Source organism: Tursiops truncatus, chromosome 15, assembly GCF_011762595.2.
Source record: "Tursiops truncatus isolate mTurTru1 chromosome 15, mTurTru1.mat.Y, whole genome shotgun sequence".
Taxonomy (NCBI): domain Eukaryota; kingdom Metazoa; phylum Chordata; class Mammalia; order Artiodactyla; family Delphinidae; genus Tursiops; species Tursiops truncatus.
The window spans coordinates 32,226,708-32,253,550 of NC_047048.1; the positions used below are offsets into that span (position 1 = coordinate 32,226,708).

Here is a 26,843-nt window from a genome sequence, read left to right on the forward strand (position 1 = left end):
TTCATGCTAACATAAAAATAATCATTATATTAATTTTTATATTCAAGGGAACTCAACGGATACCCCTCTAGCCTGTGAGCTCCTTGAAGACATCACTTGAATGTGAACATTGTCTTTTTATTTCTATATTTCTAGTATTTGACACATTGTGGGATGCTTAGGAAACATATGTTGGGCAGATAAACAAATGATGTAATCTCTATTTTTTAAATGTGATCCTGTTCTCATCTCTTCCCCCTATTTCTCTTCATTTTCTCTATAGATACATTTGTTTGCTATAAACAACGTAAATAATGTGATGATTTAGAATTCTGATCACTCCCTGTTCCCTGCGTGCTGCTGCCCAAGGAGTGGTCTGAAGCTCTCTGGAACTTAGACAGCTGGGTCCCCAGGCAGATATTCCTGTTCCCTAAGGACTAATGATAGCCAAGCATCTCAGGTGGCAGAAACTTATGCTGCGAGGCTCCTGCTGCTGTGACTGTGGCACTGTGTGGCAGAAACGTACAAGAACAGAGAACTCGGGTTGTTTGGCCTGAGGCAACCCAGCACCACAGGCTCCTTGGTGGGGCTGATGGCGGACTCCAGGAGGGCTCATGCCAAGGAGTACTTCCCAGAACTTCTGCTGCCAGTGTCCTTGTCCCCATGGTGAGACACAGCTGCCCCCTGCCTCTGCAGGAGACCTTCCAACACTAGCAGCCATTGATGATCATTGCCAAGATCCATTAAATCATTAAAGGTTACAGAAAGGACTACCACATAAAGAATACGTTGAGGCTTCCCTGGTGGCGCAGTGATTAAGAATCCACCTGCCAACGCAGGGGACACAGGTTAGTGCCCTGGTCTGGGAAGATCCCACATGCCGCGGAGCAACTAAGCCCATTCACCACAACTACTGAAGCCCGCGTGCCTAGAGCCTGTGCTCCGCAACAAGAGGAGCCACCGCAATAAGAAGCCTACGCACCGCAACTAGAGGAAGCCCGTGTGCAGCAACAAAGACCCAACACAGCCAAAAATAAATAAATAAATTTATTTATTTAAAAAAAAAAAAGAACAGAGAACTCTGATGTGATGGGTTGAATTGTGCCCCTCCCCACAAAAGATACCTTACTATCCCAGTGCCCAGTATCTCAGAATGGGACCTTATTTAGAAACAGGATCTTTACAGAGATAATCAAGTTAGAAAGAAGTTAGTAGAATGGACCCTAATCCAATATGACTGGTGTTACTTTTCAAAAGAGACAATTTGGACACAGAAACAGACAGGCACAGTGGGAAAATGACATGAAGACATAGCAAGAAGATGGTCATCCAACTGGAGTGATGCATCTCCAAGCCAAGGGATGCCAAAGATTGGGCACACATTATACCAGCAGCTAGCAGAGGCAAAGACAGGTTCTCCCCTAGAAACTTCAGCGGAAGATGGCCCTGCTGACACCTTGATTTGACTTCTAGCTCCAGAACTGTGAGACAACAAATACGTTGATGGAGGCCACCCAGTTTTGGTATGTTGTTAAGGCTGCCCTAGGAAATGAACATACTGACTCTATGGAGTCTGAAGCTCTTTTTAACAAGAATGTCCATGTGGTTGGTTATGAACAGAGGAAAAAGCCATGTCACAAAGCCAAACCATACCTGGGTTAGGTCACTTCACAAGGTGATTCCTAAACCAGTTTCAGTGATACTGTAAAACCCTGTGTAGTGGACCCGGGGTGCTTTGACAATTCAGTGCTCCTCCCCCATTTTTCTGCATGAAAGCTATGACTGATGAAATCCAAATAGCATGACGATGTGAAAGCAGGAAGAGCAGAGTCACCAACATTCTGCATGAGTCCAGGGGAAAGGTATTAAGTGGTACAGATAGGTACAGGCAGAAAAATCTCAAAAGATGCTTGCCTTTCTTAGCAGTGACAGTGGTAATACTATTGCAACTATGGGAGCCAGAGTAACTCAGCCCTTGTGGTCACCTTCTCACTACTGGGATTCATGAGTTGAGCAAATACTTTGCCTCCTCAGTAAAAGCACAATTTCAAGTTTCATAAAAGGGATGCAAAGTGGGTAATGGACTGGGAGAAATTGTAGCTAGAAGCACCTTTCAAAAATACATTTTGTTTATATTAAAACCTCATTGAAGTATCAGTTTAAAAGAAAGCTGCTAACAGGGCAAGTTTAATATGACTAACACTCCCACAACCTCAGAACATTCCATTTCCACCCACCCAAGAGATGTAATTTTAAAAACATTTTAATGTCACTAATATGGTAAGATGCTACTAATACGGTACAAATTATAGCAAGAAGACACAAACACAGTACTGAGTATTTGCCTAGCAACTCAGTAGCGAATATGATCCTTGCACTAATATGATGACAAGTTGAAAATACTTGCAATCCTCTTCACTGTCTCCCCATTAGTCCGTTTTGATGATGTTACAAACGGCGCAGTTATTCACAGATTAGTTAATCTTTGAGACGTTTCATCCTTGATGCTAATAAATGTGCTGACTTTGCCGCCTCTAGGAAGCTAAAATTCTCATTTTTTCTTTCTCAAGAAAACTCATCATGTAAAACTCATTGCAATTTGCAAAGCAACGTTGACATCGGTCAGTTAAACATGGGGTCAGTTAAACATCAGCTATTGACCTGATGGTACCCTGCCCTCCAATGCCATGATCTCCCCTCATGGATTGTTTGAAGGAGGACTAGCCTGACTGCAGTGCCATGCGTGCTGCTGGGAAGCTGCTTGCTCACAGTTATCATTCCCCCAGAGCTAAAACTTGAAGAGATTTCTGGGCAGAAAATTGTAGGTGCACCAGAAGTCTGTACAAGGAAAATCTCTAGGATCTAATCCACGAAAATGGCCCTGCTCCAAGAAATCAGACTGATGTCTCTCCCACCCCACATACCCACACCTGCTAACAGCTCATCCTTCCAAGCTGTTCTAGGAATGCAATGTTAGCAAATTGTTAGAAAGTAAGTGTTTAACTAACCAGAAGCCTGTTCTGTGGTATCAAGAGAGGTGACATTACTTAAGCTGTACAAGGACCTACGTCATTATCCCTTGGGCTCATGAGAGGTATATAAGTGGGCTTATCAACCATGACATTGGAATGGGAATTTACAGTGGTGAATCCAGAATATGTATCAACTGTTACAAGTGAGTATTTTGGTTGGCAACGGGAAAGTGGCATTTCGAATTGTTTACACTCCCTCTGCGTTGTTCATTCTACTGCAAACATTTAAAGAAATTCAGGTATTTGCAGGGAGTCACACAGTTGATGCATTTGAGTGAAACTGGGAGGGTATATGACATCGGTTTACTGGCATATCTTATTTATTTTTAACAGACCATGTGATTCTTCTTGGTCTATGTTTTATTTTTCCATTTTTAACAAACATTTGGGTAAAGGCAATTTTTCCTTTCTACTTAACTCTCTGCAAATAATGAAAACAGCACATGTGTGACAATAAATAGCAAATGACAAACTATAGTATTCATGTTACCTAAATAAAGCAATGGTTCTCATCTTCAAAAACTTGTTTCCATGTAAGCCCAAAAGTTCATGGATTTTTATTTATTTAAAAATTTGTCTTTTAAAGAGAAGCTAGAAATCTGGATATTTACGTGAAACCTCCAGATTTTTAAAATACTGGCAAGTATTTAAGTATTTCTTTTTCAATCATTATGTGTACCAGAAAAGTGTCCCAAAGCAACACAACAGCCAAAAGTTTTCCACTTCATGACCCTCTTCTAGAGTTCTTTGGCAACCTTTGGTGCTCTACTTTTTGAAATGTTCACTGAAACTAATAACTGTGAGCATTTGAAGACCTTGGTCATCACCAAGCAATGAAACACTTTTACTGCTGGTGTCCAAGAGAGGGGTTATGTTGCAAGGGTTCCCACTATTTTAGCCAGTACCAACTACTCCCTGTATATGAAGATCACTGCAGTCTTCACTTATACACCATAACAAGACTATCTATCTGTAGTGAGATCAGCCCCCCAGCTTCAGTCCCATTAGTCATACACTTCCAATAATGTTGACACTAGATCTTGACCACCATAGAGTTTGCCATATGCTCCCTCCTCATTTTGATGAATCTCTTGGCCTTTTCTCTCTTCTAAAATTCTCTCTTTGACTTCCCTTTTATGCTGCTATCAATGAGTCCGTCTTCTACCTCTCCCCACTTTTCATTCCCATAAGTCCGCACAATGTTTCACTGGGGGATGGCTTTATGGGTCTTAGTCATCTATACTCAGATTGCACAATAGACAAATAGAAATCTTCTTTCCAAAAGCAGGTGCACTCTGTGTATCTTTGCTTTTGAGCAGTTTCTTTATGATGTCCTGGATATGTTATTTCTTTGTGTTTAGATGGCTTAATTACTTTCCTATACTCTCAGGATTTATAGGTTGATGTTTTCACCATAGTTGGAAAGATTTTGGTCATTAATCTTCAAATATTTTTCTGTCCCATTTTCTCTCTCTCCTCTATTTGGAACTCCAATTATATGTATTTAAATGTTTGATATTTCCCACAGCTCACTGAGGATTTGTTCAATTCTTTTTTAATATTTTTTCCTCTCTCTGTTCCTCGACACTATTATTCTATTCTACCTTAAAGTTTACTGATTTCTTTATTCAGCATTCTAATCTGCTCTTTACAGTTCAGATATTATACAGCTCAGTTCTAGAATTCAATTTAGTTCCTTTTTATAGTTTTCACTCCACTCCTGAGATTCCCATCAGTGAACTCACTGTGTCCATCTTTTTCTTTAAATCCTTCACTATGTATAATAGTTATTTTTAGAATAACTTGTCTACTAATCTAAACATTTGATTCACCTTGTAGTCACTTTCTATTGACTATTTTTTCTCCTAATCAGGGGTCAGAAATAAATATTTTATGCACTGTGGGCTTTCTGGTCTCTGATAAAACTACTCGACTCTACCACTGCAGCACAAAAGTAGCCAAAGGCAACATGTAAACAAACAGAAATGGCTGTATCCCAATGAAACTTTATTTATAAAAGCTGGTGGCTGTATAGGAATGCAAGAGATTTCTGTGCATTAATTTTGTATCCTGCTACTTTATCAAATTCATTGATTAGCTCTAGTAGTTTTCTGGTAGCATCTTTAGGATGCTCTATGTATAGTATTATGTCATCTGCAAACAGTGACAGTTTTACTTCTTCTTTTCCGATTTGGATTCCTTTTATTTCTTCTTCTTTTCTGATTGCTTTGGCTAATATACTAATGATGGAAAATCTGAAAGAGAAATTAAGGAAACACTCCCACTTACCATTGCAACAAAAAGGATGAAATACCTAGGACTAAATCTACCTAAGGAGACAAAAGACCTATATGCAGAAAACTGTAAGACACTGATGAAAGAAATCAAGGATGATACAAACAGATGGAGAGGTACACCATGTTCTTGGATTGGAAGAATCAACATTGTGAAAATGACTATACTACCCAAAGCAATCTACAGATACAATGCAATCCCTATCAAACTACCAATGGCATTTTTCACAGTACTAGAACAAAAAAATTTTACAGTTTGTATGGAAACGCAAAAGACCCCGAATAGCCAAAGCAATCTTGAGAAAGAAAAAAGGAGCTGGAGGAATCAGGCTCCCAGACTTCAGACTATACTACAAAGCTACAGTAATCAAGACAGCATGGTACTGCAACAAAAACAGAAATATAGATCAATGGAACAGGATAGAAAGCCCAGAGATAAACCCATGCACATCTGGTCACCTTATCTTTGACAAAGGAGGCAAGAATATACAATGGAGAAAACACAGCCTCTTCGTTAAGTGGTGCTGGGAAAACTGGATGTAAAAGAATGAAATTAGAACACTCCCTAACACCATACACAAAAATAAACTCAAAATGGGTTAAACACCTAAATGTAAGGCCAGACACTATAAAACTCTTAGAGGAAAACATAGGCAGAACACTCTATGACATAAATCACAGCAAGATCCTTTTTGACCCACCTCCTATGGAAATGGAAATAAAAACAAAAATAAACAAATGAGACCTAAGGAAACTTAAAAGCTTTTGCACAGCAAAGAAAACCATAGACAAGATGAAAAGACCACACTCGGAATGGGAGAAAATACTTGTAAATGAAGCAACTGACAAAGGATTAATCTCCAAAATATACAAACAGCTCATGCAGCTCAGTATCAAGAAAACAAATAACCCAATCCAAAAATGGGCAGAAGAACTAAACAGACATTTCTCCAAAGAAGACATACAGATTGCCAACAAACACATGAAAAGATGCTCAACATCATTAATCATTAGAGAAATGCAAATCAAAACTACAATGAGGTATCACCTTACATGGGTCAGAATGGCCATCATCAAATAATCTACAAACAATAAATGCTGGAGAGGGTGTGGAGAAAAGGGAACCCTCCTACACTGTGGTGGGAATGTAAATTGATACAGCCACTATGGAGAACAGTATGGAGGTTCCTTAAAAAACTAAAAATAGAACTACCATACGACCCAGCAATCCCACTATTGGGCATATACCCTAAGAAAACCATAATTCAAACAGAGACATGTACCACAATGTTCACTGCAGCACAATTTACAATAGCTAGGACATAGAAACAACCTAAGTGTCCACTGACAGATGAATGGATAACGAAGATGTGGCACATATATACAATGGAATATTACTCAGCCATAAAAAGAAATGAAACTGAGTTATTTGTAGTGAGGTGGATGGACCGAGAATCTGTCATACAGAGTGAAGTAAGTCAGAAAGAGAAAAACCAATACCATACGCTAACACATACATACGGAATCTAAAAGAAAAAAAAAGTTCTGAAGAACCTAGGGGCAGGACAGGAATAAGGACGCAGACATAGAGAATGGACATGGGAAGGGAGAAGGGTAAGCTGGGACGAAGTGAGAGAGTGGTATGGACATATATACACTACCAAATGTAAAACAGATAGCTAGTGGGAAGCAGCCGCATAGCACAGGGAGATCAGCTCAGTGCTTTGTGACCACCTAGAGGGGTGGGAAAGGGAGGGTGGGAGGGAGACGCAAGAGGGAGGGGATATGGGGATATAAGTAGATGTATAGCTGATTCACTTTATTATACAGCAGAAACTAATACAACAATGAAAAGCAATTATACTCCAATAAAGATGTTAAAAAAAAAAAAAAAGCTGGTGGCTGTCCCACAGGCTGTAGTTTGCCAATCCCTGACTTAGATAATTGTTCGATTTTTTCTCTTCTACACATAACTAGTGTAGTTTTTGTTTGATGGTGGACATTTTAACTGACACATTTTAGGGGGTCTGAATTATGTTTTCTATCCTTTAAATTACAGTTCAGATTTTTTTTCTGGAAGCACTTAAATAATTGGTATATGCTCTTGACCCCTTCAAGTTCATTTTTATGATTTGTTAGGGCAAGTCTACTTTGGATTTGTATATAGTCCTAAGGCACAGCTCTTACTACAGGGCTGGGATTGGCTAACATTTTCAAAAAAGACGAGACAACGAAAATTTTAGGCTTTGCAGATGACATGCAATCTCAGTCACCTAGTCTTACTTTTTAACCCATTAAAAACATTTAGAAAATATTCTTAGACCATGGGCTATGCAAAAACAATCCACATGCCAGATTTGGCCTGTGAGGCATAGTTAGCTGACCCCTGCTCTAAGACATGCTCCTTACCCCTAAAGGATGATCTTTCTGGAGTCTCAGCTGAATGCCCATAGCACCCAGTATCTCCATCCGGGCCTCATTACTGTAGTTACTCCTCTCTGCTAGGTCTCTTGGAGCCTGGCCCTACACGTACATGGCTTAGCCTTCAGCCAAGGAAGTGGGGCGTGAGACTTCTGTCTCCTACACAGCTCTGCCCTCACCAGTGTCCTGCTCCATGAATTTCAGCCACCTTGTCATTCCCAACTCTTGTTCTCTGTCTCTTTAGCTCAGGGAACTTTCTGCCCTCTACTTGGGCTCCACTTCCCTGAAGCTATGGCTGAGATATTTCCCCCAGGCCAAGGGCTGGGTCAAGCACGAGCTTCATCTCACATGTATCTATTCTCTTAAGGGTCAGAACTCTATGCTACCTAGAGCCCAATGTCTGAAAACTTGTATTTCATATATTTTGCCCAGTTTTAAAGTTATTACAGAAGAAATCATTGTTTCATGGCCAAAATCAGAGGATCCCCTCGTACACTATGATATCTAGTTCTAGGGCAGCTCTCTGGGTTATACGTTATCATTTGGGTGAAATTAGGTACTGGTCCTCATACTCCTTTCACTACATTAATAATAAAAAGTAATATTCAACTAGTATTTTCAAACATTTATTTAGTTCCTATTGTTATAGGCATTACAGAACAGAGCAGTAAGCAAGATGAACTCCAGCGGATTACACATAAAGGTAGCAGGACTGTAGGAAAGAGAAACCGCAAATAAGTAAACAGATAAATACATTAGACAATTACAGATTATAGGTAAGTGTAAAGGAGGTGATAAGCATGGTGACCAAAAAAACAGTAAGAGTAGCATTAATTAAGCTTTTGAAGGGTCATCCTGTCCCAAAAGAGTAAATGGAATGTTGAGTGATCGTAATTAGTTGTCCAAACCAGGACTTTAGTGGGAAGGATGGAAGTACTTTTCATAATCACACCAGAACAACAGTTGTAACTGGGACTGTTCCAGGAAACCCAAAATATATATTCACCCTGAAAGGGAACAAGAACTGGAAAGCAGGTCAACTTCTTTGAAAGCTCTGGGGGTAATCTGGATGAGAAATCATGGTGGCCTCAAACTATGTTTGTGAAAATGGATTTGGAGAGGAAATGACAGATTTGAGAGACAGTATGCATCTCAAATCTAAAGGAGGTTGTAGAGGTGAGGAAGATGTAGGAGTCAAGAGTGACACCTTGGTTTTTTGGCCCCAGCAAATGAATCCAAATCTCTTACAAGGAGACAGAAGAAGCAAAAAAACCAGATCGATGGATATTTGTGGAAAAGAGAGATGATGAGTGTGGATTTGGGTATATTGAGTTTAAGCTGTTTAGGTAAATTTAAGTTGAAATAAACAGCAGTCTTTTGGTTATTAAAACCCAGAACTCAGGCAAGATTTCAAAGCTAGGGGAGGGGGGATATCCTTTAAAAGATCTGTCCCAGTCTCGGCATCTAGGATGAGGAATAACGTCCTCCTCTGAGCTCTCATAGCACCTCATTTCATACCTACCAAATAGCATTTGCTTCTGTCTTGCTTTATCATTACTTATGTCCACACTTCATACCTTCTAGAAGACTGCATAGCCCTTAAAGGCAGGATACCTACTTATTTTGCCTTAAACGTAAGACAGCTACTTTCCTGGTGGTGTATATAGCAGATGCTCAATAGAAGCTGTTAGAATAATGTCATTGCTCTATGATGCTAAAGAACCAACAGTTCTTAGAATGGCAGCTTTAGGGTAGCAGCAGAGAACCCAAGCTTGTGTAGAACCTATGGTGTGTTAAACCACATGGGACTTACATTTTCATGCTCAGGGTGAGGATGTGCCCATGAAGGGCTAGCCTGCTTATGAGGAGTTCATTTCTCTTAATGGCAAATGTAGCCAGAGGAAAATGTGACAACATGTACTAAAGACTTTCCAAATTCAGACCTGAGTCCTGCTCGCTGGTTCATGAACCCTCCCAACCACAGCCTTTTCAACTCTGTTTTTTGTTGACCTTAATCAATTTGGTGTCCGTAGAGTTAGGTTCCAATTTCCCAATCTGCACCACCTGAGTAGCTGAGGGGAGAAAACGGCTAAGTCTCAAATTTTTAGTTTGAGGCAACTTTGGGGAAATATTCTGAGCGTGATGCTCTTGGCTATTTAGAAAATTATGCTTCCTAGGGCTGTATTCCCAAATCACTTTATGCAAAGGGAGATGGCTCTACTTTAGAATATTTAGGAGCAAATAAGCAAAACCAGGTTAATCAAAACCACTTAAACTTTAACTCAGTTATCTTGAAAACCATCCTAGGTTTAATTCAGACATCTAAAACATGCCTTTGGCTTAAATGTGTCAAACCATAAATGCAATAAAGATCAAGGGTGTACAACCACCGAGAATAACACTGTAAAAATTGCCAAAAATATTTAATCTCTAAGTTATTCTCAGCAGTATACTCTGTGAGTGTTCATACCCACGTATGCATGCGCTGCATCTTAGACAGAGAAGCTTTCAGAAATCACAACTCCAAGCTTTCCTATCCAGGAAGCTTTCTATATTCTTAACCTCAACCTGTAAATTAGAAATCACAATGGAGCAAACTGTAGCAGCAAATGCTTTGGTCTCCTCACGTGCCAGAAGGACATTGTCCTGTCAAAATCAAGGGCCCCAATTACCCTGTCAGCTCAACGCAAGTTGCCCAACTGTTGGGAAATGTAATATGAATGAAAGATCAAGCTGCGGTTGCTTTAGAATCTACTCAGTAATCCAAGACTTCCTTCAAGAATAGCAGTGATGATCGCTTCTCGGCCTTTTGGCTAAGATCAAGTGAAGAATAGCAGTGACGTGTCTATCTGAGGTGTTGTACACTCAGGTAACACAGAAGGAGGCTAGGAGCCTAGGAAATAACCTTTGCCCTCCTGGAGAGTGCTTTTTTTCATATCTAATTTTAAATCACATATCAATAGGGCACAAAGATCAGAGGTACCCAAACACATCAGAATCAACTATACCATTTTGGGTTTGTTGAGTAGTAATGTCTTGGACCCTCACAGGACATGTGTATGAATCTGCCATGGTTCCCAGAACACAATGCCACAGCCTAGGTGACTTAAACACTAGAGATTCATTTTTTCACAGTTCTGGGGGCCAAGAGACTGAGATCAACGTGTCAGCCAGGTGGGTTTCTTCTGAGGCCTATTCTCTTGACTAGAAGATGGCCATCTTCTCCCTGTGTCTTCATATGGTCTTCCCTCTGTGTGTGTCTGTGTTCTAATCTCTTCTTCTCATAAGGACACAGGTCATATTGGATTAGGGCTCATCCATATGACCTCATTTTAACTCAATTACCTCTTTAAAGGCCCTGTCTCCAAATACTGTCACCTTCTGAGGAACTAGGGGTTGGGACTTCAACATATGAATTTGAGTGGACACGTCCATAATGACATGATAATTTAGTATCTCTAGGGTGAGGCTATGACATCAAAATGTTTTACCAACTAAGTTTGAGAAAAATGGCACTTTAAAAAAAATTTATTGGAGTATAGTTGATTTATAAAGTTGTCTTAGTTTCTGCTGTATAGCAAAGTGAATCAGTTATACATATACATATATCCACTCTTCTTTTTTTTGCATTATTTTACCATATAGGTCATTACAGAGTATTGAGTAGAGTTCCCTGTGCTATAGGTCTTTATTAGTTATCTATTTTATATATAGTAGTGTGTATATGTCAGTCCCAATCTCCCAACTTATCCCTCCCCCCAATAGCACTTTTAATTAATATTCTAGGTGGCCTTTGGAGTGTACTCTGAGACGCATTAACTAAGTGGCATGTGATGACCTCAGATCACCCTTTCTTTATCTGCAGGGATCTGGTTAACTCTTTGTGACTGAAAGAGAGAATATCTTACTTGTGCAGAGAAGGAAAGGGCTCTGACATGCCTCCCAGGCTCACGGTGACTCAACAGAATGAACAAATGTAGATAAAACATCTAGCCCTGTGTATGACATAAACCAGTAGTTTCCTGCCCTTGGCCTGCCAATTCCAAAAGGTAGTGCCGATCCACAGAGGCATCAGGGAAGCATTTTGAAAAACCATACAAGAGTTGGCTTTTAACAAATCTTTAACCAAACTCTTGGCTCTGCAGTTCTCCCAAGTTTAGCATATTTCCCCCACGTATGACTAAAGATTCTTTGATCACAGGCAGAAGGAATGAGATCTGACCAACTTTAGCAGAAAAAGAGATCAGCATAAGGATATGAGATAGCTCCAGGGAGGGCTGGATAAACAGCCTTAAATATAAAAAGAGGAACCAGTGTGGATCTAGAAGGCTAGCCCTAGGAATTGTCTCCTCACTCAGACTTCCCAGGATATCAGCACTGAAATGAATCAACTCCAGCTTGTTATCATATTTTTCCCCTATTGTTTATCACTGCATTCAGCATCTGGCATGGTTTAAATGAGCATGTTCCCCTAAAATTCATATACTGAAATCTTAATGCCCAATATGATCGTATTGGGAGGTGGGGCCTTTGGAAGATGATTAGGTCATGAGGGTGGGGCCCCCATGAATGGAATTAGTGCCCTCATAAAAGAGACCCCAGAGAGATCCCTTGCTCCTTCCACTATGTGAGGATATAATGACAAGTCTACCCCTCACCAAATATGCTGGCACCCTGCCCTCGAACTTCCAGCCTCCACAATTTATGAGAAATAAATTTCTGTTGTTGATAAGCCACCCCGTCTATGGTATTTTGTTATAACAGCCTGAATGGACTAAGACCACATCAAAGTCTCAGGAGAGAGAATCCCATTGACCTGCCTTGGCCGTATCTACATCCCTTGGCTTGTTTATTGCCTCTCCAAGAATGAACACACGAGGGAAGATAACTAACCCCAAAAGGACAACAGAATGCTGCTCCCTGAGGGTAGGGATGTTTGCTGCCTACCAACAATAAACAAGCATGTGTCCACTACACCTGCTATGTACCTGCAAACATGCACAGTCTGAATAGGGGCTCTCTTGGGCCATGAAGGAGTGTAGGAGATCTTGTTGTCTGAATGCAACTTGCCTCTTTCTGCCCCCAAGTTGAGGAAACTACACAATGCCTTATTTATCTGCTTCATGCCCCATTCCCCTTCCCTAGCAAGGCTTTTTTTTTTTTTTTTTCCTTCTGGAATGGTATTTAGATCCCAGAAGAACACAGCAGGAGGATAAGTCCTCACTGAGGCATCAGTCATAGAAATGAGGAGTGCCGATGACAAATTGAAATGTCAGCATTATTAGCAGTTCTGCTTGGAAGCTGTTTGATACTAATTTAATGATAAAACAAGAAATAGGACAGATTTGCCCTGGAAAGGGGGATGCTGACTTGGGAAAATGGGCTAAAAATAAAGCAAGGGAAAGGGAGAATAAATATTAGGCCAAGTGTCCTAAATGCAATAACTTTGGAGTCTTCCCCAGAGGAAGCACTGAAATGCCTGGGGAGACGCAAAGGAGGACAGGTGGATTAGCATGCACGTGAGTTCCAGTATCCAGCATCTAAGATGTAGGGAGGGCTACCTGTACATCTCTTTATGTAACCGTGCTGCACGATGAAGTTGGGGGAATTAATATCTGTTAACTAGTTGGCTGGTTTCATGATCCATTCCCTTCAAGCTCATCCATTAATGGCCTTGTGAATGTTGGGCAACCCATGAGATCTGTAAGGAAGAGTGTGCAATGCAAGGTCTTGTGAAGACAACATTCTTTTAAATATTTTTTAATGTATTTATGAGTTTCTTATTTTAGTAGGAAAGCTGCCTTAGAGATTTTTCTGGTGGTCTGAGTTTCTGTTGATTCTGTAAGTAGAAAGCTAACTACTTTGGGATAAACTCCCTTTGGTTGGGGAAAATCACTAAGATGGGACCATTAGTTTTGTAAGATTAAAGGAGGCATCAATCTCTTTTTCTTTTCTCTTTTTTTTTTTGTCTTGTGTGTGTGCGCCCGAATGTACATGGTACCTGCAAAGAACTAGGCAGGGGTGTTGATGGCGAGTCCTCTAAGTACCATTCACAGTGGATTTCTGTTACTTCCTGAGTATTCAGCAAAGCTTTGCGAATGACCAAAGCCTGACTTTAGCAGAGTTTTTGTGATATTAACACAGAGGACAAGGTTCATGCCTCCAGAGAACTGGTTCTGAAGACAGAACGATCTAGACAAGTTACTAGATATTTCTTAAGAGAATGTTCTGGAGCAGCTGAACAACAGTCTGCAGAGACTAAGCCCCCTGATATATACGCGAACAATGTCACCTTCAATGTGGAGTTCCAGAACTTACTTGCTGGGGGATCCTGAGAAAAAGGATAAATTTGTTCTTCCGTTCTATACTGCTGGGTTGACACATAAAAATAAGCATAATTTTATTTTGTGTTTCAGGGCCTTATATCAGCTCTCTAAACTGTAGAAGCCATCTCACTTGGGAATAGGACAAGGTAGTTCATTGGAAGCCTCTGAAAGGAAGGAATCACTTTTAAAGTGATACGGAGGTTTCTTAAATCTTTCTCTTTAATGTAAAATATATTAATGTGCATTAATTTGTTGATCTTTGATGTGAGTCTAAGGCCTTTTCTTTGAGTGTTGATTGAAATTCCTCATCATCTTTCCCACACAAACTTCATCCACTTTTCACAGTCTCCAGTAGAAGTCAGCCAACTGTGGCCCAGGGGCCAAACGTGGCCCACCACTTGTTCTTATAAATAAAGTTTTATTAGAACACAGCCTTGCACATTCATTTTGTCTATGGCTGTTTAACTGCAACAAAGGCAACGTTGAACAGTTGAAGTAGAAACTACATGGCTGTGAAGCCTAAAATAGTCATTATCTGGCCCTTTACAGAAAAAGTTTGCCAACCTCTGATCTATACTATCAGTTTTGGTTTTGTTTAATGTAGAGGAAGAATTCCAAGATGTATCTGAAAGATTCTGAGTGCAGAATCTCTCCGGATTTCTGAGGGTTCTTTTTCTGCTAACATGTTACCATCCTCTCACTCACAGCTAATCCAAAAAATTTTTGAGCCTTGTTTTCACAGAATGTTTCCAAAGCATTAACTTAGTTTTCAGAGAAACAGCTCTTTTTCTTATTGTACTCATTTTTCACCAGTTTACATAATATTCCACTAAATAATGTAATTACAATAACAAGTGCAGCTGGCAGAAGCAGGTCTGGGAATAAATACAACTGACTCTTGGCAAGCAGACACCTTGACAAGTGAAGAGAAAGGTAAGTTTGCACAAAGCAGTCACTTCACAGGATGCACAGGCATCTGTCAATATGTTTTATAAAGGGACTGGATGGTGTGTGTTAATCTGGCAGGTTTGATAAGTGGAGGCCGATTAGGTAAATTTTTTCCATCCATGTCCCTTTACAAAGCATCTCTCATTTCAGGAATTTACCAGTTTCCCATGTACCAGTTTGTCATGGTTATTTGACAAATGCTCATCTTCTCCACGAGCCTGTAAGGTTTAGGAGAATGGGAACAGGGCAGGTTTTGGTATACCATTCTGTCTCCACTCCTTGGCACAGTGATCGGCATATGGTCTGTGATCAAAAAACACTTCTCAAATAAATAACCGAATGGAAGCAGGCACTCTTACAATGTGCCAGCCTAAAACTGTAATACAAAGACCATGAATCTTGTGAGGTCATATCAAGGCGTAGGGGGCTAACATTTCCTTCCCTGTTGTCCTAAGATCCATTGAGGAAGGGCTGGGCTTTAGCAGGGTCGGGGGAAGTGAGGCAGGGGAAAGGTAGCTCTGATTCTGATAGCTCACTTGCCCAGGTGGTTGGGAAGTTCCATTTTCAGATACCCAGATGAAGGCAATGGGTTTAAGCCAAGAGGATCATTAGCAATTTGCCTTCTGCAATCCATACCACTCTTGTATCTAGCAGAAACTTGCTTCTAACTGGCAAATTAAATATTGATAATACAGATCTGCTCTACAACGTCTTTCACAAGGCTGGCACCATAATTTCAGTGTTTCTAAAACTTCAGTCATTTGCATTCCAGTGTCATGTTTTTGTCATAACTGCAGGCAATCTGTAACATTATGTAGTTAATATTTATCTTTAAAGCAACTCATTTTTAACCTAAATAGATGTACTTGCCGAGGAAACTTCGTGTTGCCACTGCAAACGGAAGACCAGTATCAGTAGTCATAAGTTAATGGAAAAAAATTAATACCTAACATTGTTAAGAACCTTTTCTATACCAGACACCGTTCTAAGACACTAATGCACCTCATTTGCATTCATTATTTTAATCGTTGTTTGCTTGCACACACACATACACACACACAACTTATTAAATGCGTGCAGTTAGTATCTCCATTAAAAAGGGAGGAATTGGAGGCACAGAAGATTTAAGTAACGTGCACAAGTACTAAATTGCAGAGTCTAGATTTTTATCTCAGTAGGCCTAGCTCCAGGCCCCTACTTCTTAACTACTATATTTTGCAAACAGTGTTTTCAAAGTCTAAATAGATGCTTTGGCTGCTGCAGGCTTTAAGCCTGAGGCACGCTCCATTTCTGTTAAAAAGAGAGCTTAGAAATTGGTAGAGACTTGTTAAAGATACTTTCATTTAAACTGAGAGTTTCTCATTGACATAAAAAGGATTGGGAGAGAATTGAAAAGGGAATAACTTTCTAAGTGATTCACCCTTTCCTATTGACTTGATGTTCACCACCTGCAGGCTGTATCACACCGGTTAGGTGTCTTGCATTTTGGGAAACGCTGAGCTACAAGTGGGATATAGCACACCCATATTCCAGGATCCTTTGCTCAGCTCTGGTCTCCAAGTTTGGAGAGTATAGTGGACATCCTTGGGGATATTTTCTTGCTGGCAATGGCTCTCTTCCTCTGATTATCCAGTCCTCCCCCAATAGTTGGCCATGGGTGACTAGGTTTATTTATACTGCTTCCCTTAACATAGCTGATTGGACCAGAGTGAGCAACTGACCCAGGGTTGGGCCCATCAGACTCCTTTTCCAGGGAATCTGTAATCAGGATTCATTAAGTTAGTCCCTCTTCCTGCTGGAATGAATGCAGCATAAATCTTAGGGGCTGGAAAGTGCCATGTGCATAAAGAAGGCAAAGAGAGCCTTTAAAAAGCAAAACAGAACAGGGTGGACACACAGGGATAAACAAAGAGAAAAGGTAGGAAAAGGCTGCCTGAGTTCCAACAGCTTTCAGATTCTAAGCTCCGGTCCTTGAGAGACCTGGTTGTGTGACTTTTCTGCTTAGGCTGGCCCAAGTCCGTCTCTATGATTTGCTAACCAAGTGAGAGGCAGTTTTCTTCCGAAGACACCACCACGCCATCAGCTAAGGAAACTGCCCTCTGAATTATTTTTTAGTGTGTGGGTAGGGGTGGGGACAGATAGGCCCTGATTGTCTGTATTTTCTGGCCTGCTATTCCTAGTGGGAAGAGGAATGAGAACCACCGGGGAGAGTGCCATATCAACGACCGAGAACATTGCTGATGATGAGGCATACACTTTTTTGGGAACTACTTTATGGAAGTCATTTAATCCAATCAACAATCCTCTGAGAAAGTCTCGCCATTTTGCACATAGGGGAACCCAAGCCTTGAGAGACACAAACCTAAGCCCATAACCAGAGCTGCTAGACCACCCCTAACCACTCCTCACACTATGCTGCCTCTTACGGTATCCATCTGCTATATTACTGATAAGGATTTCGGTCCACAGACAGATTCTGAAACACCTGGGAGCCAAGCCTTTGCCTGCTTGGTAGTGCTCTGACAGTTTGTGAAACAGCCCCCAAATCCAACATCTGATAGCCACAGCACACAAGATCCCTTTGTAACCAAATATTTTATATGAATGCAAATAAAAGTGATCATTTGATCTCTTGCCCCATGACCATACAATCTTTCCAGCTGGGAGACTGATGAGGGAGACAGACAGGTACTCAGGTCATGTGATTTCTCTTAGTTGTTTATTTGTCCATTTGTTGGTTTCAGGTGCCGGACAGGTAAATGCTGATGGTGGGTTATGCTAACTGCACAGCTGGCACTGTTGGCAGCAACCTTGGGACAAGCTGGTAAATGCAGCCCATAGTGTCAGGAGCACTTCTAACGTACAGATTTCATGGTGAGTTCTTGTGGACCACCTCCCCAAGGGAATCTAGCAACATTTTGAAATATAAGCTAGGAGAAGGCTTAGCCTATTCTAGACTGACAAAATTTAGGATGGAGGAATGAACAGGTTTTCCATTCTGTCGTTTGCTCATTGGCAACATGAGTAATTCCAATAGTCTTCTGAGAAGGGTGAGTCATCATTAGGAGTGACTGGCTGGTGCCCTTCTCTTGGGACGAGTGGGGGCCAGAAAGCTCATGGACAGTGGTATCTCTGGGGCTGAGCCATGTCCTAGAGTGAAGTCTTCTGTCTGCTGCTGACACCTGATGCTAAGGGAAAATTAGCAAAAATGGCATCCAGGATGGTTCCAAAGAACATAAGGCAAAATACAAAGAGCGTGCCAAGCTGGATAGAAAAGTCGGTTAGGATGGGGAGAGGTGATCCCTGAGAAACGAAGTGGGCAGAGAAAGCATCTATTTCAGATTCCACCAGCCAGAGCTGAGGCACTTGCTGAGGCTGTATATGTAGTTCCTGCAGTCTTATATGCGGATGAAAGGGAGCAATTAAAGGAGTTGACAGGAAACCAACACCATGAGTGACACAAAGGACCCATGTGGATTCCTTTCATGGCCGACTCTATTGGGAAACTCCACCAAAGACATTCTCCTTTTCCTCCTGTTTAAGCAAATCCTATTTTCTTGCAGTGACCATGTACCTGTCCCTGGGGTTGGATCATGGTTGCTGTGGCCAATAACTAAGATCCCAGGTCACTCTGGTAGTGATTGGTGTAGAGATTGGTCAATGAGATGAAAGAGAATGTCTGCAGAGAAGGCTTCTGGGAATGATTTTCCTCCAATCAAACGCAAAAGCTCTGAGAAAAATGCTCCTCTTCCCTTTCCCTCCTGATTAGAATATTGTCTTGAGAACAAGTGATGCTTCTTCTTCCTCTTGGAAGAAGGAAAGAAAGGCCAAGACAGGCACAAAGATTCCAAACCACTGCCTGATACCCCAAACCCACTGAATCAACCCTGAAACTAGGAGGTGATCAAATATTTTTAGCTTTTAAATAATGCTTAGCTTTCCTATAACTTGTAGACAGTAACATTCTAACTGAAAAAAAAAAACTGATATAATTTTCAAAGTGTTTCTCAGGGTGTGTTCTGCATCCCCAAATGTTCTGTGATCAAATGAGTTTGCAAAAAATTGTGTATTACTGCCATCTCTCTGTTTTTCACTTTTGTGTATTAAAGGCTCTGAGAAGTACTGCAATTGAATAAGTTTGACTTTCTTTAACATTGCATTTCCTAAAATGAACTAGGCAGAGAATATTTTTAAGACTTTGTAATATCTTTTAGAATAAGTACCTCACAGAGTCCATTTTGGAAAAATTAATTTAGAATTTGTGAGAAAAAGAAGGAGAGCAGAGGAGAGGGTTTTGGATGTGCCAAGCCCTACACGTGTCCACACGCATAAAACATGGATGAGCAGCTCTATCTTTCTGCATTATCTGCTGTTTCCAGGAGGCCAAGAAAAAGGGGTACATTGTATAGCCATCCACTTGTCTCCCTGAAATCTGACAACATAACAGAATGTGAGGGAATATAAACTTGGCAACATGGTCGTGGTCCAATCATCCTGGAGAGCAAACCTGGAAATGCAGTCTGCTGTATTTAAAACATGTTTTAAGAAGTGTGGCTGGCAGGTGGACACTCTTCAACGATGTTGGTAAGTAAACAACTATCTAATTTTCTCCCACTGTCTCTTTTTCTAAGAAAAAAAAAATAGTGCATTTCATTGAAATAGGCAGGTATTTCAGATGAGAACCGGGTTTCTTTGGGAACCCCCCAAAACTATGTCTCCCTAAAAAAAAAAAAAGCCATCACCTTCATCAAGGAAGTTTTCTTCTCAGGTAGTAGGAGGGCAGAGAATAAACACAAGACAGGAATAAAAGAAGGGGAGGGACCAGGTAGGGAGGAAAAGAAAGAGAAAGAAAACAGAAAAGGAGAAGATGGTGAAAATATCCATAGGTGAGACACAGCTGTCAAAGATGAGCCAGAGTCTAATAATGTTAGGTGTCTCCCAGGAGGGAACTGGATGCCTAAGATTCAAATAGGAAGGGGAATCTTCACTGCATTCCCTTGGGCATCATTTAAATTTCGAACCACATAAATGTGTATTGCATCGATTGAAATGTATCTATCGATTCAAAACATAAATTACTTTAAAATGTAAAAACAGGCTACAACAGCAACAACAAAGCTACAGTCCATGATATTAGGGATGGTCTTATACGGACTATTGAAGCCCCACGTTAAACTATATGACCCATCGTATCAAATCACGTTAAACTATATGACCCATCGTATCAAATCACGTTAAACTATATGACCCATCGTATCAAATCACAGTTTGAATTTACTTAACAGAGTGGGGTGGGGTCCATTCTCGTTCCTAAACCACACCCCTGTTGACAATGTCCCCATCAGTGTGGAATAATAAACCCCTCAGACTGCACACAAGCACTTCATTACCTCCCGTGTCCTTAATTTGCCAGGCGAGTCTCATTTGCCGAAGAGATTTCAATTTTATCTTAATTCTGAGGAATGTATCAGGGCCTTCCGGAGACAAGCAGCACACATTCCTCTTTATCTAGCTCTGACCTAGTTCTGGCCACATCGTCCCCATCCAAACAGGAAGAGAAATCTGAAGTTGCAATACATTATTTACTAGGATGAACCAGTAATTCAGACCGAGGGAAAAGCAATAAGAGACCTCAGGAAAGCTTAAAACATCTTGAAGGCTATTTCATGAAGGAGTCACAACTAATGCAGGCACAGGTACTTAGGAGTGAAGTGGGGAGAGATGAGAGAGGGCCGTGCTGGGATACCACATACAATACATATGCATAAACGAAGAAGGAAGCCTCAACCCACTAGTTCTCGGTTCCGCACAACTAGATTTTGTTGTTTGTTTTACATAAGGATTTAACACACCTGATGCAAAAAGCCATTGGAAAATGGAAATAATCTGCAAATCACTGTCATCTCGAGACTGGCATGAAGTAAAGGCTCTGAAAAGTTTGCATAAATGATATTAGAAACGTTTAATAAACTATGCGGATGTATTAAATCTCTTTGAGCACAAGGGTCCCTCAACCCCAAACCTGAGTGTTATGATTTTAAAAGTAGCAGAATCCTTTAGTTTTTTATAACAACATGGAGACACGACTATAAGGCACCCTGTCCGGTAAAAATTGCCAATTTCCATCAGTGACATTAAAGGCAGGCCAGTTATGACTTCACATTTATCCATCCAAAACATGATGCTTTTTAAAAAAAATACAAATGGCGGCGGCGGCAGGGAGGCAATCCAGATATTTCGTAAAATACCATATCCATGCCAAGAAGGATCTCAACCAACCGTGACACCTTCACAGCAGAATGAAGCCACCAAGCTGCAGTTATAAGCAAACGGTTCTCTCCTCATCTAGGCAACACTGTTTACATCTAATGTACTTCAGCACTGAGAGAGTTTTGTTTTTAGGAAGGTAAATAACACGTGAGGTTTAAAATTCTGTCTCCTTCCCCTAGATACACAAACGCCACTAAAACTAAGAGGTCTGTGAAGGACTCAAATTCTCCTAGAAAATGCCCTTGACTTACTAGTGGATCACCCAACCCAGTTAACAGCAAGAGAGCATTTGAGCCACTCAGCAAAGAGACTGGTACTCACATTAAAAAAGCAGCAAGGCATCCTTCTCACCTTTGTTATTACTTAGACCTCGTGTCGTACATAAAAAGAGTACAATGATGTCAAACAACTTCCAGAAGAGAAGTATTTATTGCTGAATCTAAATCAAAAAATCCATATCTACTATAATGGCACTTCAAAAGAAGATATACTGTATTTACCAGCTCAATCAATACTAAATTAGCTGGGATAAATATTTTCAACTCAACCAGTCTTAAGATGAAGCCCGCTATTTAGAACCCTGCATCTGGGGAGAGACAGGGAAATTTTTGCTTATCACACAGAAATGAGAACCAGGAAGTATTTTACAAGCAGACACACCTACCCTTAGCTGCTCTCTTTCACAATTCATCTGTTGTCTTGAAACCTACAAAGAAAAGAAAAAGAGGCGGGGGAAGTCAGAAGGTTCTGCATGAAAACAGCATGAAAGAAAATGGAAAATTACTTCTAATCACTTGGCTCAAAGCAGACCCAGAATTAATTAATTATGTATTTAATGTTTTCTTTAGGTCCAAATAGCCTCTGCTTCTGTGTGATCTAGAAACACAACTAAGATGAGCCAGAGTCTGGAAGGTGGGTGAGGAGGGGATGCAGTAGAGGGTGTGGGAGGTAAAAGCTGCCCAGGGGGAAGGCTTCCCTCTTGCCCTGTCTAACAGGTGCAGGCATTCTTCCCAGAAGGCCCACTCAAAATAGTTAAGAATAAACACTGGACATTACACAGCATCTTCGCCGATGCTAGCGTCCAACAGTATCACCTACACGCCTTGGCAAATGCGTTACATTGTATGGTCCAGTTCTAATCAGATAGCAGTATGCCTCCATAGGACTGTGTTGGGGAGAATTCTCAGGTCAGTGCTCATATCAGAGAAAGAAACTCTGATCAAGCTGTGATATCTCCCCCAAGCTCAAAAAGAAAAATAGATTAGTGATACTTATGCCATGCATTGATTATCCTTGCCCTATCAAAATGTGCTTCTTAAAATCAAGGATGAGTCTTTAGAATGACCATATAATTTACTGTCCGAACAGGAAAAAAAAATATGTGAGTTAAAGGAGTGGGTGGGATAGTAGGAATGATTACACCGGGCACAGCAGATGCAAAGTGGGAGTGACAAGGCAAACTGGGACCTGTGGTCACTCTACCTCCAGGAGGACTAGCTGACTCCACCTTCAACTCAAACAGCTAAGCCAAAATGAAATTTAGGTCTGCATTCACAACTTATTCTGTGTATTTCTAGCATTTTTTTCACCAATGAGGTAACCCCTGACTCCTAGCACCTGACAAATATATTGCGAGTTTTTGAAACTTACACTAAAGGAAAAGGCTGAGGAACTGACTTTTGATGTATATTTTATGTATTTTATACTGAAGGTTTCTTTTTTACTTTCTCTAAAACAAAAATAGGTATCATTATTTAGGATACAACGGAGCCCCAAATCTATAAATCAGTGCTTTGCTGTGCCCTTTAATCCAGAAATATCACCTCTAAGAATAGCTCTTAAGAAAAGAAACAGTTAAACACAAATGTTTATTTATGTATCAATTAACTGCAACATTATTTATTTAAAAACTATAAATATTACAATGTATAATAATAGAAAAATTAAAAGTAAATTATAGTACATTGATTGGATGGCAAAATGTGCAGCATTTAGAACCATTGTCTTGAAAAACAGAAATGGGAAATGCTTAAAAGGCACTATTTAGTCTCTAATAAAAGTAACTACAAAAGTGCACAAATGTTATGATTCTGATTTTGTGTTAAAAATACAGTGAAATTGGGGCTTCCCTGGTGGCGCAGTGGTTAAGAATCTGCCTGCTAATGCAGGAGACACGGGTTCGCGCCCTGGTCTGGGAAGATCCTACATGCCGCGGAGCAACTAGGCCCGTGAGCCACAACTACTGAGCCTGCGCGTCTGGAGCCTGTGCTCAGCAACAAGAGAGGCCGCGATAGTGAGAGGCCCAGGCATCGCGATGAAGAGTGGGCCCTGCTTGACACAACTAGAGAAAGCCCTCGCACAGAAACGAAGACCCAGCACTGCCCAAAATAAATAATTAAATTTTAAAAAATATATACAGTGAAATTGATCATTAAAGAAAAGGAAGAAAGATAAAAGAAAAGAAAGAGGAAAGGACTGGGAGGAGATATTCCAAAATATTAAAAAGGAAATGGGTACAATTCTATATATATACAAAACACACACACACATACACACACACACACGGAAGTGAGTTATACACTTCAAATAGGTGGCTTTATGGTATGTGAAGTGTATATGGTACGTAGACTTTATATCTCCATAAACTGTTAAAAAAATAAAGTGGGAATAGGCTTCCGGGAAGATGGCGGAAGAAGCGGAGATCACCTTCCTCCCCACAGATACACCAGAAATACATCTACACGTGGAACAACTCCTACAGAACACCTACTGAACGCTGGCACAACACCTCAGACCTCCCAAAAGGCAAGAAACCCCCCACGTACCTGGGTAGGGCAAAAGAAAAAAGAATAAACAGAGACAAAAGGATACGGACGGGACCTGCACCAGTGGGAGGGAGCTGTGAAGGAGGAAAAGTGTCCACACACTAGGAAGCCCCTTCGCGGGCGGAGACTGCGGGTGGCGGAGGTGGGGAGCTTCGGAGCCACAGAGGAGAGCGTGGCAACAGGGGTGGGGAGGGCAAAGGGGAGAGATTCCCACACAGAGAATTAGGGCCGACCGGCACTCACCAGGCCGAGAGGCTTGTCTGCTCACCTGCCGGGGCGGGCGGGGCTGGGAGCTGAGGCTCGGGCTTATGTCGGAGCGCAGGGAGAGGGCTGGGCTTGGCGGCATGAACACAGCCTGCAGGGGGTTGGTGAGCCACGGCTGGCCGGGAGGGAGTCCGGGAAAAGGTCTAGAGCTGCTGAAGAGGCAAGAGACTTTTTCTTCCCTCTTTGTTTCCTGGTGCGCGAGGAGAGGGGATTAAGAGCGCTGCTTAAAAGGAGCTCCAGAGACGGGCGCGAGCCGCGGCTAAAAGCGCGGGCCCCAGAGACGGGCATGAGACGCTAAGGCCGCTTCTGCCGCCACCAAGAAGCCTGTGTGCGAGCACAGGTCACTATCCACACCCCCCTTCCGGGGAGCCTGTGCAGCCCGCCATTGCCGGGGTCCCGGGATCCAGGGACAAGTCCCCCGGGAGAACGCACGGCGCGCCTCGGGCTGGTGCAACGTCACGCGGCGGCGCGCCTCGGGCTGGTGCAACGTCACGCGGCGCGCCTCGGGCTGGTGCAACGTCACTCCGGGTTTCGCCGCCGCAGGCCCGCCCCGCACTGCATGCCCCTCCCTCCCCGCAGCCTGAGTGAGCCAGAGCCCCCGAATCAGCGGCTCCTTTGACCCCGTCCTGTCTGAGCGAAGAACAGACGCCCTCCGGCGACCTACACTCAGAGGTGGGGCCAAATCCAAAGCTGAGCCCCTGGGAGCTCTGAGAACAAAGAAGAGAAAGGGAAATCTTTCCCAGCAGCCTCAGAAGCAGCGGATTAAAGCTCCACAATCAACTGGATGTACCCTGCATCTGTGGAATACCTGAATATACAACGAATCATCCCAAATTGAAGAGGTGGACTTGAGAGCAAGATTTATGATTTTTTCCCCTTTTCCTCTTTTTGTGAGTGTGTATGTGTATGCTTCTGTGTGAGATTTTGTCTGTATAGATTTGCTTCCACCATTTGTCCTAGGGTTCTATCCGTCCGTTTTTTTTTGTTTGTTTGTTTTTAAAACTTTTTTTCTTTTTCTCTTAATAATTGGTTTTTATTTTAATAACTTTACTATATTTTATATTACTTTATTGTATTGTATTTTATCTTCTTTCTTTTTTCCTTCCTTCCCTCCTTCCTTCCTCCCTCCCTCCCTCCCTCCTTTCTTTCTTTCTACTTCTACTAATTCTTTCTTTCTACTTTTTCTCCCTTTTATTCTGAGCCGTGTGGATGAAAGGCTCTTGGTGCTGCAGCTAGGAGTCAGTGCTGGGCCTCTGAGGTGGGAGAGCCAACTTCAGCACACTGGTCCACAAGAGACCTCCCAGCTCCACATAATATCAAATGGCGAAAATCTCCCAGAGATCTCCATCTCAACACCAGCACCCAGCTTCACTCAACAACCAGCAAGCTACAGTGCTGGACATCCTATGCCAAACAACTAGCAAGACAGGAACACAACCCCACCCATTAGCAGAGAGGCTGCCTAAAATCATAATAAGTCCACAGACACCCCAAAACACACCACCAGACGTGGACCTGCCCACTAGAAAGACAAGATCCAGCCTCATCCACCAGAACACAGGCACTACACAACCCACTGAACCAACCTTAGCCACTGGGGACAGACACCAAAAACAACGGGAACTACGAACCTGCAGCCTGCAAAAAGGAGACCCCAAACACAGTAAGATAAGCAAAATGAGAAGACAGAAAAACACACAGCAGATGAAGGAGCAAGATAAACACCCACCAGACCTAACAAATGAAGAGGAAATCGGCAGTCTACCTGAAAAAGAATTCAGAATAATGATAGTAAAGATGATCCAAAATCTTGGAAATAGAATGGACAAAATGCAAGAAACATTTAACCAGGACCTAGAAGAACTAAAGAGCAAACAAACAATGATGAACAACACAATAAATGAAATTAAAAATTCTCTAGAAGGGATCAATAGCAGAATAACTGAGGCAGAAGAACGGATAAGTGACCTGGAAGATAAAATAGTGGAAATAACTACTGCAGAGCAGAATAAAGAAAAAATAATGAAAAGAACTGAGGACAGTCTCAGAGACCTCTGGGACAACGTTAAATGCACCAACATTCGAATTATAGGGGTTCCAGAAGAAGAGAAAAAGAAAGGGACTGAGAAAATATTTGAAGAGGTTATAGTTGAAAACTTCCCTTATATGGGAAAGGAAATAGTTAATCAAGTCCAGGAAGCACAGAGAGTCCCATACAGGATAAATCCAAGGAGAAATACTCCAAGACACATATTAATCAAACTGTCAAAACTTAAATACAAAGAAAATATATTAAAAGCAGCAAGGGAAAAACAACAAGTAACACACAAGGGAATCCCCATAAGGTTAACAGCTGATCTTTCAGCAGAAACTCTGCAAGCCAGAAGGGACTGGCAGGACATATTTAAAGTGATGAACAAGAAAAACCTGCAACCAAGATTACCCAGCAAGGATCTCATTCAGATTTGATGGAGAAATTAAAAC

General features: G+C 41.5%; 1 protein-coding gene across 19 annotated transcripts in view; it reads right to left on the reverse strand.

Annotated features, from left to right (window-relative positions):
- Positions 1-26,843, reverse strand: part of RBFOX1 (RNA binding fox-1 homolog 1) — a 2,189,093-nt gene that overhangs the window by 593,176 nt on the left and 1,569,074 nt on the right. For all 19 annotated transcript variants that reach the window (XR_012326128.1, XR_012326127.1, XM_073792340.1 and 16 more), the window contains one exon: positions 21,935-21,976. Coding sequence is in view for 17 of the 19 variants with exons in the window: in XM_073792340.1 (XP_073648441.1) it covers positions 21,935-21,976 (42 nt within the window). In the remaining 2 variants the exon portion in view is untranslated. The remainder of the gene's footprint in view (positions 1-21,934; positions 21,977-26,843) is intronic.